This window comes from Tachysurus fulvidraco, chromosome 23, assembly GCF_022655615.1.
Source record: "Tachysurus fulvidraco isolate hzauxx_2018 chromosome 23, HZAU_PFXX_2.0, whole genome shotgun sequence".
NCBI lineage: Eukaryota > Metazoa > Chordata > Actinopteri > Siluriformes > Bagridae > Tachysurus > Tachysurus fulvidraco.
Genome location: NC_062540.1, coordinates 5576135 through 5591559, shown reverse-complemented (window position 1 = coordinate 5591559; position 15425 = coordinate 5576135). Strand labels below are relative to the sequence as shown.

General features: G+C 38.2%; 1 protein-coding gene across 1 annotated transcript; it reads left to right on the top strand.

The window, feature by feature from the left end:
• Window positions 1-721: 721 nt before the first annotated feature.
• On the top strand, window positions 722-4170 carry LOC113641735 (translocon-associated protein subunit delta-like). The gene is made up of 6 exons (XM_027144674.2): window positions 722-880; window positions 1548-1666; window positions 1748-1822; window positions 2249-2338; window positions 3016-3081; window positions 3688-4170. Exons 1-6 carry the CDS (start codon window positions 835-837, stop codon window positions 3790-3792), a joined length of 501 nt encoding a protein of 166 aa, XP_027000475.1. The 5' UTR covers window positions 722-834; the 3' UTR covers window positions 3793-4170.
• Window positions 4171-15425: the final 11255 nt, after the last annotated feature.

Below are 15425 nucleotides of genomic sequence, written 5' to 3'. Positions count from 1 at the left end.
ACTGTTTGCTGTCTTCACCTGAAGACAGTTTTGGAGAAAGGCTTTTTTTCCCCCATGAATTTAAATGAGAGGCTGAAATAATGACACCAATGTCAGCCCTGTCAGGTTACACCCATAATGAACATTTTTTTTTTTACTAGATTAGATTAAAACCATGCTAAAAATTTGTTTGAATATACGTATTATAAATACACTAAAATAATTCATGCACATAATTAACATATTAGAAAAATAGAATAATCTCATAAATTGTGATGTAATTTAAATAACAATGCTGTATAATTTTTAATTGTATTATTGTGACATGTACTGTATAAAATAATGTTTTATTTTATATTATACTTTTGGACACAGAAAGGATTTCTCACTGAGAGAATGGTTTTGATTTCTTTTTATGACCTTAACATAAATGATCTAATATTTTTATAGCATCTATCTGAAGGAGTAAATTAGTATATTACGATGTAAATAAAAATCCTTTCAACCTAAACGATTTTTATATTAATTTACTTTATTTTCTATTGTAGAATACATTAAGGGAACAAATTCATTTCTAGTAAGGCATTTTCTTTTATGAAAAACATTAATATATATTACTGAACGTGTTAGGGCCAAAAACAGGGTTAATTCTAACAGATGATTCTCTTGTTGTAAGCACATGACCTATTGATTGATGATTAGTCTTATGATTGATTTGTTATTGTCAGCGAATTCGTCTATACGTCATCTTCCTGCGCCGCACGCTGATGTGGCTCTTAGCGTGATTAGCAGTCGTGAGAAGAGCTAAAGGCTTTTTCTGTCGTAGACGTCAAGCTAATCATAAAATAAACAACCATGAAGTGCTGGATCATTTTTGCGTTTTTAATTTACGTGTGCAACGGTGAGTGTTCTGTTATATATATCTGTCTAAACGTCATTTCTCACTTCACATGCACTTGCTAACTCATTCATTCTTTTTTTCCCCTAAATGATGGGTCTCTTTAAGTGGCATCTCAGATAACTTCTTTAAAATATTTCATTTATTTCTTTCCTGTATACATTTTAGGCAGTATAGTAATATAAAGACAATATAAATACAGTAGTTAACTTCATGATTAGCATTCCTACACGGAATTCCTACATCAATAGCTAGGATGTCATACTGTCATAACAACCCACATAGATATCTATGGATAACAACCTAGCTATTGATGAAGGAATTACGTGTAGGAATTGAATTCCGTGTAGGAATTCCGTGTAGCATTGCTAATACTAGGTACATCATTTAAGTGTTGATTAATTAAATATTACACAGCCTAATATATTCGCTTTAACTTATATATATATATATATGTGTGTAATTTATATGTATACATATAAATATGTAATTTAAGATTGCAAAAACCGGCTATATTAACGCCTTTTTTGGAGGTGGACCTGCTAAGTCTGTTTGCTAAGTTGCTATTTGCTAACAGTGTATTCTTCATATCTCCTGCTGTGTGTGTGTGTGTGTGTGTGTGTGTGTGTGTGTGTGTGTGTGTGTGTGTGTGTGTGTGTGTGTGTATAAGGGGAGAGTTGTCTGAACCCAGTCATTACACCATCAACATACACAACCAATGATGCTGTCATCTCGTCCGAGTCTGTCTTCATTGTGGAGCTCAGCTTGTCGTGTGCAAATGGAGTACAGGTAGCTATCATCATGTTTAGGACATCCAGATAACCCAAGCAAGACATTAACCATCTTAACCATGCTGGTTTTTGTCACCAGAGTGTGGCACTGTATGCTGATGTCAACGGAAGACAGTTTCCTGTAACAAGGGGGCAGGATGTTGGGAAGTACCAGGTTAGTATACTTTATTATTATTGTTGTTAATTATTTTTTTTTTACTTCCAGGTTCCTTATGTGGATTTACTTAGAACCACAACACCCAAAATAATAAGTAACAGGTATTTCTATATACAGTACTATACTATATATAGTACTATATACTGCAAGCACAAAGCATTGCATTCTAAGAGTGCATAGATTCTCTATATTATTATAGTGATGTTTTCAGGCAACCCATCAAAAATGATTTAAACACTGTTAAAGAAAACCACCACCTGATTTGCGACCACCTGATTTGTCAGCATTTAAAGTCCTGCTAAGTTAAAAAAAAGAGTAGTCAGAGCAAAGGTTTGTGTGAGTTTCATTCACAAAATTTAAAGCATGGTATAATGCAGCATTGTGACTGTATGTTTCTTTTGGATCGCTTTCCGTTTCTAACAGGTGTCATGGAGTCTTCCTCATAAGCAGGCCGGCTCGGGGACATACCAAGTCAAATTCTTTGACGAGGAGTCTTACAGTGCACTGCGCAAGGTTAGTAAATAATAATGTGCATCTCTGTCATGGTTCCAGAATCAGACAGACTTTACTCAGGACATGCAAAAGAGTATTCAGGAATTTGACTTGGAAACTCTGCCATGAGAACTGTACTTTTTTGATCACTGAATGTTTTTCTAGGATTAGTAGAAATTATTGTCTACTAAAGAAATCCACAGAATGTTCAGTAACAGTCTTAACAAATAAATGTCACATACATTACATACAGTTGTTATACATCAAAAAAGAGGAAGATTGGACATGGCTTCTGTATATTTACACATTCAGCAATGCTTATTGACAATCACTGTGTGTTAGAGCTCACAACTGCAGACACTCTAAAGAAAGGACTGGGATTGTGCGTCACACTGCAGCTTATCAAAAGATCGCTACCTATACATACCATTTATGACTGCAAGCTAATCGCTGGATTATTGTTTTATTTGGGGTTATACCAAATGTTAAACGTTTAACCTGTACCCACACACACACACACACACACACACACACACACACAACTTCACTTACCTTAAGTCTGTGTGAAACAAATAACGGAGCGCTGCTTGTTCATACTGAGGTACTGAGACCCAAGTCCTCTGGGTTTGCTTGATGGGATGGATGTTTTGTGTGTGTGGGTCAAACATGAAACATTTTGTGCATGTGAAATGTTTCAGGCTCAAAGAAACAATGAGGACGTGGACACGATCAAGCCCCTTTTCTCTGTCAATGTAGATCACAGGGTGAGTAGAAGACATATAGTGCAGTCTAGTATTATTGGCACTCTTCATGAAAATGAGCAATGAATTGTGTTATAGTGAGCAGAAACATGACAATGTTTATTTGGTTTTGTTTTTTCCATAACAATGATTTTTTAAAAATTTACAATGTTGTGACATTCACTGGAGAGAATAAGAGCAAGCCTGTTTTCTCGTGTAATCTCAAACAAGGTTGGAAACTAAGGGAATTCTTAGACACTTGTTAAGCCCATGTCATCTCTTTGTGTTGAAATTTTGTTTGGGTCCCCCCCCCCCCCCCCCTCTTTGGCAGAATTATTAGCACCCTTTCATTTCCTATTCAGGGTGACCATAATTCTAAAAACCACTGAACTATCAGTATTTAAATTTGTCACAGATTAAGACATAACTGAACACTGTTATTTGTAGATTGCACTCATATTTTTTCTGTTATAACACAGTAAACTTACATAGATCATAGAAAGTGTATATAGTTGTTTATGTAGATTTCTAAATAACAGCTAGATATAAGCAATAATATAGCAACACTTTGTGATTTTAATGACTGTTATAAGTCTTGATGCCAGTTTTATCTGAGTTTTCTATCCATAGGGAGCTTGGAGTGGCCCTTGGGTGTCTACAGAGGTCCTGGCTGCTGTTCTTGGCATTTTAATCTACTACTTCGCTTTTAGTGCGAAGAGCACAATTCAGGCATGAAGAGAAACGACTTAACACGATATACCTCCAGTTTTTCTCTCTACATTCCTTTACCCACTCATCATTTTAGTACTTGGTTTGTAAATATCCGGTAATGTTAATGAACTTTTGTACAATTCAGAAAATCCGGTTCTGACTTTTTTATTTATTAGACTCGTAAATGTAATGTTAGATTTTGAAACTTGAATTTTATCATAACCGCTGTATACTGTAGACTACCGGATTAGGGTTTTGCCTTTAGGTTGCAGCTTTAAAACTACAAGCTTGGATGTAAACACTAGCAAGTGGGAATTTACAGTAAAATCAAAATGCACTGACTGACTTGAACAAAAACAACGTTTCATCTTGTGAACAATAAACATCATGCATTTTAGATTATTTCATTCTTTTTGTATTTATTCACCGTACATTTTAAATGCCGATACATGTCGAGAGCTGTGGTTAATATTCACATGAAACTTCAGGATGGGGATAAGTGTGATCTCATTGACTTGACATGGTTGGTGGTGCCAGTTGAGCTGGTCTGAGGGATTTTTTTACACACACACACACACACACACACACACACACACACACACACACACACACACACACAAAACAGTCTTTAGAGTTTACACAGATGTGTGCAAAAACCAAAAAAAGAAATCCTGTTTGACGAGCGTCTGCAGGCTGAAACACCTTACTGATGAGACATTAAAGGAGAATTAAAGTCACAGAGATCACATTTTTCCCCATTCTGATGTTTGATGTGAATATAAACTAAAGCTCTTGATCTGTATATGCAGGATTTTAGCTGATTAAATAAGTATGAAGGAGCAGATGTTTCTATTAAAGTGGATGGTTGAGTGTCATGTACCTAGAACTAGACTTGTTGTTGTAATACGTCGCTATGAACACAAGGGGGCAGACCGACATTTCTGTGTTTACAGTATATTCTCTGCTGTTTACCTCCTTTCTCTCTCTGCTGTTTTTTGCACACGTAATGTTCTGCCAGCAGAGATTAGCAAATAGATTAATAAATTTGACTAATTTAGGGTTGTTATAACGTGGGTTTTCCTAAATAACACTTTTATACATATTTTAAAACTTTGCCAGAAGTTGCGTTTATCCAGTCCCTGTACATTTCCATGTAAAGCTTAGTAACTGCAACTTCACTTGATTGTTGAGGTTGTGTGAGGTGAACTGAATTACATCCTTATTGCAAACGAATATGTCTAGCATAGGAAATAGTAGCAACAAAAAAAAAGAACTTGGAAGCATAAACAACTCTGGAAATATCTCTTGGAGCAATTTTTTATTTTATTCTTTTAACTGACTTGATACTTGAGCCCTAAGTAAACATTTCATGATCCCTGGTTTCTAAAACCAAAACTGAGAATGATTCTTGTCACTTGGAATTTGGGTTAATCCAGAGCATGATAGAAAAAAATAATTATCTCATTTTATACACCTAAGCGGTTGAGGGATAAGGGCCCTTTGTGGACGCCATCGGTGGGATAAGGGCCCGCTTGGTGGACCTGGTCTTCAAACTTACAACCTTTCAATCAGTAGTTCAATGACCATGACAACTGTGTTAAATAAGAATAACACATCCCAACTGTTTAAACGGTCAGCCTCCCTGAGTGTACAGGTTTCCCTGGTCTTAAAGGAATTTTTGGAATTTTGGCCTCTACATGGACCTCAGAGATCATCACACTGAAATTCCTCAAATCTCAAAGCTTCATTGTGGGAGTAAACAAGGAGTCCCGCTGTGATTGGAGCAGCCGGTAGACTTGATGCCTATGATGTGGGGGAAAAAAAGGTCTGGCCGTGATAAAAACAACAATGATCACCAGTGGCATTTGCAACATCATTGAGATTAAACCCAAAGAAGTGTACAATTAAATTGGTGGAAGTATTGGTGGTCATAGGTAGGTGTGTCTCCAAATTCATGACTTCAAGAACCAAGACCAAACGTATCGGTAGTCTTCTTTCTGTCTCTTTGTGCTTTCATTGATTCCTGTAACCGGCAAGAGAGAGCTTGCGAGAAGTGCTTGTGAGACAAGCTGAATTTCTTGTGTCTTGTTTTGTTGACTTTTAGAGCACTGAAAAGCACAGACTAAATAAATGTGTCTCCATGGTTAACACAAGTTCTAAACAATTTCCTTATTTTTTTCCTTATTTAATATATTCCTATATTTAATAACTTTAATATATGTTTTTAATGTATAATAATAATGTACATATTTAATAACTTCTAATATGTTTTTGACATAGTTATAGTGAGGAATAAAAGTGGGACTGGTTGGGTACGTGTTTCATTATGTCCCAAATCAGTGCAGTGGTTTCATAGGATGTAGCACATGTCTTAACTATAAGCACCTGGAGAGAAAAAAATAAGAACTGAGATGAGGAGTTGTGGAGTCTCTTTCTTTTTTTTTTTTTAAGGGTCTTTTGCCTCACTGGATCACATAGGGTTCACTGCTGAGACCTGATTCCACCAACATGCATTCCTGGAAAGAAGTCAGGTTTCCATTTGTTATATTGAGAGATTTAAAGCTTGAGAAACTTAACACAGATTAAAACGCTCAACCCCATCGAGCACATTTTTATAAAATATGACCCAGGGTTTCTCAGAACCAGCTTTGGCCTGGTATAAATGTTCTAGGGAAAGATGGCAGTTTGGCAGATACTGTGTAATATAAGTCGCTTTGTTAGAGATCCCATCCACAAGACAATATCCAGCTTATACAATGTTCAAAGAAGGGGTTCAAAGGGTTCAGAGAACATGGGTAACTGGTGTTTATTGCACTGCACATCTAAAGTGGCCCCTGTCCTGCCAATGATGCCAAAAAAGTGCAGTTACCAAGACTCATCTACCTAGTTATTATACCAGTGTACAGCAATAGACCTATATATATATTCTCTCAATTCTTTAGTTTGCCTCTATTACCTTTGTGGTTGGGGTGGGGGGGACAGGTGGGCAGGGGTTATGTCAAGATCCTTTAAAAGATTTTAAATTGTTTCCTTATGAGAAGGAAGCAACCTTTACTTTTTATAACCTTTGAAGAAATCTTTTCCTTTCCGCTATTTATTAATTTGTGCATTAAAAGAGAACGTTTCACATTTCGCCTCAAAATAAACCTCTGGGTTGTTGTGCATTTTCATGGAATTTATGGAAACTGACAATTAGTTTATTGATACCATAGCCAGAGCTCCCTGTATCTAATAAACCTAATACGTTTTTAGCATAGTTATAGTGAGGAATAAAATTGTGGCTCGTTGGGTATGTGGTTCATCATGCCTATGTCCCAAATCAGTGCAGTGGTTTAATGGGATGTAGTGCATGTCTTAAATATAAGCACCTGGAGAGGGGAAGAGATGGGAGTTGTTGGGTTTATTGTTCACTGATGGGCCTGCTCCATTATCTGGATTCCACCAACATGTATTATTGGACAGATGTCATATTTCCATTTGTTGTATTGACAGATTTAAAGCTTGGATTATGCATTGGGGGGAAAAACACGCTAATCTACAGAACCTGGTTCCTATGACACCTCACTCTAGGAGTTGGACATTGAGGCTTGGATATGAGCTGATTCTCTCCATTGGTTTAAGCATGGTATGCATGTACATGCTTCTGATTTTCTGTGAAATCCTTCAAGTAGCTCCTAAAGACCATGATTTTGAAGATGGAAAGAGTTTAACAGATTACTCTGTGCCACGCTGTGATACTATGGACCCCAGATAACTACCAATGAAATAGCTGTGGTCTGGCAAGGAGGTTCTAGAGAAAGGTAGCTGTTTGAGATTAGTTTATATCGCAGCTATTGTGTAATGGTAGTCACTATGTTGAAGGTCTCATTTACACAATGGTATCTGGGTCATCCTCATTGTCACCATTTATTATCCAGGGTTCATACACTGTAAAAAGGCAACTTACTAAAAGTTATCTAAATAAAAAAATAAAAAAGTAAACTGAACTAAAATATTTTCATTTGAAATGCTCAGAAATAATACTTGTTTCGTTGAACTTACATTAAAATGTAAATGTTTTGTGTTAAAGCGTGCTTTTCTTGTTGGCGCATGCGCACTATGAACGTGGAGCACATGGCAATTTGAGACTTGCGGGGGTTCCTGAAAGGGCAGCATCGCTCCATATTAATCCACCTATTTCTGCTGAGTCACAGGTAAGTGTCAATCATTTTCATAATCGAATAACTTATATTTTTCATTTAATATGTGATGTGCTACCAAGCTAACTCCCTAATCTCTTTTTCCAGTGTATTGTTGATGTGAAGAAGCGGTTCAAAGCAGTCCAGCATTTCTGCTGAATCATACGTAAGTTATGTATTAATCATTTTTTAATTATCATCTAATTTAATTTAATTATCATCTAATTTGACATGCAAGCTTTGATGTGGGTGTACCAAAATAACTACCTATTTGTATTTAGCTGCTTCTTGTTACTGATTCCGCGCGGTTATGTTAGCTTTGTACATTGATTTTTGAATGCACATCATATTCTAAATGGTTTTTGAGAACATCGCGTGATATTCAGACAATTTTCATTAAGACATTTGTTAACCAGTTACCTAGACTAAACGGCTAATAAATTGTATTAGCTCAAGACAGTTAGCTAGCTTGAAATTACATTGAAAATGCGTGAAATTGCTAAAACAAATGTTTTTGCAAATTAGTAGTTCACTAATGAAAGAAAAATATGGAAGTAATGCAATGCAAATATTGTAAATTTTCAAATCCTGATACAGAGGTCTTGGTAAAGCATTACAGGCTTCATCATGGACGAGGTCATTTAGGACATCAGGTGCTTTAAAATCACATTGATCACGCAGCCACACCTCTATAACTATTAGGTAAGTCAATGTAAAATTCAAATGTGAGCTGTGTGAGTTTGAAACTGTTTGCAGTGAAAGCGAGTTTTTTTTAGACATCTTGGAGGACATCTAAGGAGTCATGAATCTGTATGGTGTTCTTTTTTTTTTTGGCTGTGAGTATAAAACCAATACAACTGCATTCCCAACACTTGCACCCACTAGCTTCAAATCCTCATTAATTACATCCATAAACGTCCTCTTTGGCCTTCCTCTTTGCCTCCTGCCTGGCAGCTCCATGTCCAACATTCTCCTACCAATATACTCACTCTCCCTCCTCTGAACATGTCCAAACCATCTTAATCTGGCCTCCCTAACTTTGTCTCCCAAACCTCCAACATGAGCTGTCCCTCTGATGTACTCGTTCCTAATCCTGTCCAACCTTGTCACTCCCAAAGAGAACCTCAACATCTTCAGTTCAGCTACTTCTAGCTCTGACTCCTGTCTCTTCTTCAGTGACACTGTCTCTAAACCATACAGCATGGCCGGTCTCACCACTGTCCTGTACACCTTCCCCTTGATTCTCGCTGATATTTTCCTATCACACAGAACTCCTGACACCTTTCTCCACCCACTCCAACCTGCCTGCACTCGCTTCTTTACTTCTTTTCCACTCTCTCCATTACTCTGGACTGTTGACCCCAAGTACTTAAACTCCTGTACCTTCTTCACCTTTTCACCCTGTAACCTTACTGTTCCACTTCCCTCCCTTTCATTCACACACATGTACTCAGTCTTACTATGACTGACTTTCATTCCTCTTCTCTCCAGCACAAACCTCCAGCTCTCCAGGTTTTCCTCCACCTGCTCCCTGCTCTCACTACAGATCACAATGTCATCTGCAACCATCATTGTCCAAGGAGACTCCTGTCTGACCTCCTCTGACAACTGGTCCATCACTATAGCAAACAGGAAGGGGCTCAGAACCGATCCCTGATGCAGTCCCACCTCCACTTTGAATTCCTCTGTCTGACCTACTGCACACCTCACCACTGTCCTGTTCCTCTCATACATGTCCTGCACCACTCTGACATACTTCTCTGCTACTCCTGACTTCCTCATACAGTACTACTTCTCTTGGCACCCTGTTATACGCTTTCTCCAAGTCTACAAACACACAGTGCAACTCCCTCTGACCATCCCTATACTTCTCCATCAACATTCTCAGAGCAAAAATTGAATCTGTTGTGCTCTTTCTGGGCATAAAGCCATACTGCTGCTCACAAATTTCCACCACCTTCCTTAACCTAGCTTCCACTACTCTTTCCCACAGCTTCATTGTATGGCTCATCAACTTTATCCCCCTATAGTTGCTGCAACTCTGCACGTCACCCTTATTCTTAAAGATCGGCACTAACATTTTCCTTCACCATTCCTCAGGCATCCTCTCACTTTCTAAAACCCTGTTGAACAAACTAGTTAAAAATTCCACTGCTGTCTCTCCTAGACACTTCCAGACCTCTACCGGGATGTCGTCAGGACCAACTGCCTTTCCACTTTTCATCCTCTTCAAAGCCTTCCTGACTTCATCCTTTCTAGTCTTATCTACTTTCTGTTCCACAGAGTTCACCCCTTCTACTCTTTTTTTCCCTCTCATTTTCCTCATTCATCAGCTCCTCAAAGTATTCCTTCCATCTCCTCTGTACACTCTCCTCACTTGTAAGCACCCTTCCATCTCTATCCTTAATAATTCTAACTTGCTGCACATCCTTCCCATCTCGATCCCTCTGCCTAGCTAACCTGTACAAGCCATTCTCTCCTTCTCTAGTGTCTAACCTAGTGTACAACTCGTCATATGCCTTCTGCTTGACCTTAGACACCTCCCTCTTCACTCTGCGCTGTAACTCCTTGTATTCCTGTCTATTCTCTTCAGTCCTGTCCATATCCCACTTCTTCTTGGCTAATCTCTTCCTCTGGATACTATTCTGAACTTCCTCATTCCACCACCAAGTCTCCTTATCTCCTTTCCTCCTTCCAGATGACACACCCAGCACCTTACTCCCTGTCTCCCTGATCACTTCTGCTGTAGTCTCCCAGTCATCTGGCAGCACTACCTGACCACCCAGAGCCTGCCTCATCTTCTGTCTAAATTCCTCACAACATTCCTCCTTTTTCAGCTTCCACCACTTAGTTTTCTTCTATATCTTACAGGCCGTCAGAGTCATCCTACACACCACCATCCTATGCTGTCTACACTCTCTCCCACTACCACTTTACAGTCACTAAGCTCTTCAGATTGCCTCTTCTACATAGGATGTAGTCTACCGGTGTTCTCCTACCTCCACTCTTGTAAGTCATTCTACAGTATGTTCCTCCCTCTTCTGAAAATAAGTGTTAACCACAGCCATGTCCATCCTAGCCATCTTAGCAAAGTCCACTACCATCTGTTCTTCAAGGTTCCTTTCCTTAACTCCAAACTTCACCTCCTCATCACCTGTGTTCCCCTCACCAACATGTCCATTAAAATCCGCTCCTATCACCACTCTCTCACCAGTGGGAATACTCTCCATTACCTCATCTGATTCACTCCAGAATCTCTCTTTCTCCTTTGACTCACAACCTACCTGTGGGGCATAACCACTAACAACATTCAACATCACCCCTTCAATCTCTAACTTCAGACTCAACACCCTGTCTGACACTCTCTTCACCTCCAGAACATTCCTCACAAACTCTTCCTTCAGGACCACACTTACCCCATTTCTCTTACTATCATCACCATAATAAAACAGCTTGAATCCTGCTCCTATACTACGAGCCTTGCTACCCTTCCACCTGGTCTCCTGTACACACAGTATATCCACCTTCCTTCTCTCCATCATATCAGCCAGCTCTCTACCTTTCCCTGTCATAGTACCAACATTCAGAGTTCCTATTCTCAGTCCTACACTCTTACCTTTGCTCTTCTCTCTCTGTCTGTGCACTCTCCCCCTCCTCTACTTCTTCGGCCAACAGTAGCCCAATTTCCACTGACGCCTTGTAGGTCAACGGCGCCGATGGCGGTCGTTGTTAACCCGGGCCTCGACCGATCCGGTATGAAATTCGTATTGACATGGTTCACATGGTTAAATTTGGTAATGTTTTACGCCGGATGCCCCATGGCTAGATTTTACCTCTAACAAGAGTAGGAATCTCAAAACTACCACAACAAAAGATATAAGAAATTCAGTGTAGATCTGCATGGAGTTTTTCAGGATCTGTAACATAGACCTCCTAAAAAAGTTCAGCGAGTCACTTGATAAATATACAGCACCTCTCCTGAAACTCTACAGAAAAAGGAGAGATTCATTGGGTCCAGGAATAAAGACACTTTTGGACAAGCTGGATGAGCAGGTACTCTTTAAGATTCTTGAATGTACATATAAAATACACATATTTAAAATACCGAAGTACCAACATATTCCTGAATAGGGTCATTAAAGCTAGTGTGCTATCTTTCGTAGTCTGTTTTATGGGAATCCAATTGAACTGGTTAATTTTAGGAATAAGTCAAGTGAAGAGGCTTTTATTGTCATCTCTACTATACACAGTGGTACACAGTACACAGTAAAAACTAGACAACGTTCCTCCGGAACCCTGGTGCTACACTAAACAACAACATAGAGCAACAACACAACAAAATATAGTGCATCGAGTGCAACCTAGTAATTGTGTAATTGTATAATTATAAACTATATAATTGCATTTGTATATACAGTAATTGCATTTGTTCCTCACTGTAAAGGCATTGTGCAATTAATCAGAAATTATCCTTTTTAATCTCAATTTGAGGTTCCTGTGTTTAATCCATAAGACTTCGTAAAGCATCTGCACCCTTTGGCAACTTTCTTCTTTTGTTCTTTTGAGGTCAGCGAAAAAGAGCAGCTCTTGAGGGACTGCCGCTTGTTCTGCGTGAAAATCCGGCTTTCTTGCTAAGATGTGTCTGGCAAGTTGCCCTTTTCAAACATTATTTCTAATTTGGTAGAACGCTTAGCATTACATTTGTTCATATTGTTTGCACATTATAAAAATAATAAAGCTGTAAGCACCACCATTGCATGGGCACTAATAACAATTAGTAATTACGTTTACATGTCAATTAATGCCCCCTCCTATCACTTAATCACCTAGGACACTGACCCTGAAGACCACAGCACCAGAGGGGTAAAGATCGGAGTCCTTACTGTGGTTGAAGATGATTCAATTCGAGTTTATTTGTATAGTGCTTTTTACAATTGACATTGTCTCAAAGCAGCTTTACAGAACATAAACATAGAACAAAGGGTTATTATAAGAATAATATAAAGATTAATAGAATACAAAATTCAAGATTAATATTAGATAGATTTAGTTCACAATGTGTATGTATTTATCCCCAATGAGCAAGTCTGAGGTGACTCAGGCAGCAGTGGCAAGGAAAAACTCCCTTAGATGGTAAGGAAGAAACTTCGAGAGGAACCAGGCTCAAGGGGAACTCATCCTCATATGGGTGACACTGGAGGGTGTGATTATAAATATACAGTCTAACAAATGTTGTATAGATGCAAAAGATCACATGGAGTTCACATCTTTTTAGTATAGCAGAATCTAAGTGTAGCTGGTAGATCTCTGGATGCCTCAGGGTTCGCTGGGTCGGCCTCATCTCAGTAGTCCAAAATCTTCATCGCACGGAAGACGATCAGGGCTGGTAATTTCTGGATGCCTCGGGATGGGTAGAAGAGGGAAGCAATGGAGAGGGATTAACATATCTGCTCTTCATAAAATTTGCAATTCTGATATAATAGTGCACAGTATTATGGGATGTATTATGTGTACGCCTGACTAAAGAGATGAGTTTTTAATCTATATTTAAACTGGGAAAGTGTGTCTGAGCCCCGAACACTAACAGGAAGACTACAGTATTCCAAAGTTTGGGAGCTAAATATGAAAACGCTCTACCACCTTTAGTAGTCTTTGATATCCTGATTTTTGTGATCCCAGAGAGCGTGAAGGATTGTAACGTGTTAGAAGTCTAGTTAGATACATGGGAGCTAAACCATTAAGAGCCTTGTATGTAAGTATCAGCAGTTTGTAATCAATTCTAAACTTAACAGGTAGCCAGTGTAGAGATAATAAAATTGGGGTTATATGGTCATACTTTCTTGTCCTAGTGAGAACTCTAGCAGCTGCATTTTGGACTAACTGTAACTCTAACTTTTTAATAATTTATTAAAGATGCAGGACAACCACCTAGTAATGCATTACAGTAGTCCAGTCTAGAGGTAATGAATGCATGAACTAGCTTCTTAGCATCAGATACAGACAGGATGTTTCTTAGCTTGGCAATATTTCTAAGGTGGAAGAAGGCTGTTTTTGTAGTATGGGTGATTGTCTAATAAACACCCAGATCTTTCACTGTTGAGCTACTAGTAACAGCACATCCCTCTAAATGGAAGTTAACTTGTGAGAGTTTCTGTGTACTGTTTTTTGGACCTATAAGTAGTATTTCTGTCTTATCAGAGTTTAATAACAGAAAATTACAGCTCATCCCATCTTTTATCTCTCTAAGGCACTGAGTTAATTTGGACAATTCGGCTATTTCATCTGGTTTTGATGAGATATATAAGTGTATCGTCAGCATAACAGTGGAAATTAATCCCATTTCTTCTAATGATGTTCCCTAATGGAAGCATGTATATCGAGAAGAGCAGGGGTCCAAGGACTGATGATTGAGGGACCCCATATTTAACTGGCAATATGCTGGAGGATTCACCATTTAATTCTACAAAATGGTATCGATCAGACAGTGATGTTGGCACTCCTGTTTCACTGGCCACTGTGATAAACCGTGCAATAATCCTGGAAGAGGCCATTGTTCTACAGGATATTCCAGATCTGCCAGAAACCTTTGCTTACTTGTTCGGTCTCTTGCATGCACTCAATATGGAATACCCAAAAGAACTGAAATATACTTTTGAATTCATTCAGAAAATCTTCATGGATCTTGGCGGTACCTGCTCTGCGAGAGTCCAGTCACTAAAATTAAAACGGTTAAGGTAGTGAAGCTATGGCAAATGGGACAATGATTGATGCAATTATACTTTAGTAATTAAGTATTTAAAAAAACAGTATGCTTTATAACAGTGTATCAGTCGATTCAAACTTTGCAGCCTTGAGTAATACTGAAGTTTTTTGTTTTTGGTACAAGCTAACTTTTTTTTCTGATACACTTTTACATATCATACTGTACTTTACCAAGTGTTTAGGTTTATTCAGATGCAGTGTTTAATGTATTCTCAATGTTGATTTGCCAAAATAATACAAAATGCTATATAACGCTTGAACCTTGAACCTTTGAGGTTTACTCTGATGCTTTTATTAATGTCTGTTTTGGATTTTTATGTACTTCGGTAATCAGTTGAATAAGAATACTTTATACACTGTTTGACTGGAGTGTGGTTAGAGGTTTTGCTCAGATGCTTTTGCATTTGTCTATTTTGGGTATTTAGACAAAATATGACTCGATTTTTGGAAGCTCATCTTTCATTTTATGTCGAAACAAACAATGTTGTAGTTTTCATACAGTTTACAAAGTTTTCCAATGATGTTTGATAACATTTGAGGTTTAGTATAAACATGCCTAATGCAGAAGACATGTATGTCATATGGCAGACTTTGTAATGTTGTGTTTTGGACAAACTATAAAAAAAAATGGAGAGGGAGAGGAATTTGTTGTGGTTTATTAAATTTTAAATATGAAAATAATTATGACTACATAATGGATCAATCTGTCCTAATTGC

What these genes read in the sequence shown, in the direction of transcription:
- LOC113641735 (XM_027144674.2), top strand. Translation starts at nt 835, where the DNA reads ATGAAGTGCTGGATCATTTTTGCGTTTTTAATTTACGTGTGCAACG. An exon ending in AGGATGTTGGGAAGTACCAG is followed by an intron (nt 1,823 to 2,248) that starts GTTAGTATACTT and finishes CGTTTCTAACAG; the next exon opens with GTGTCATGGAGTCTTCCTCA. An exon ending in CTTACAGTGCACTGCGCAAG is followed by an intron (nt 2,339 to 3,015) that starts GTTAGTAAATAA and finishes GAAATGTTTCAG; the next exon opens with GCTCAAAGAAACAATGAGGA.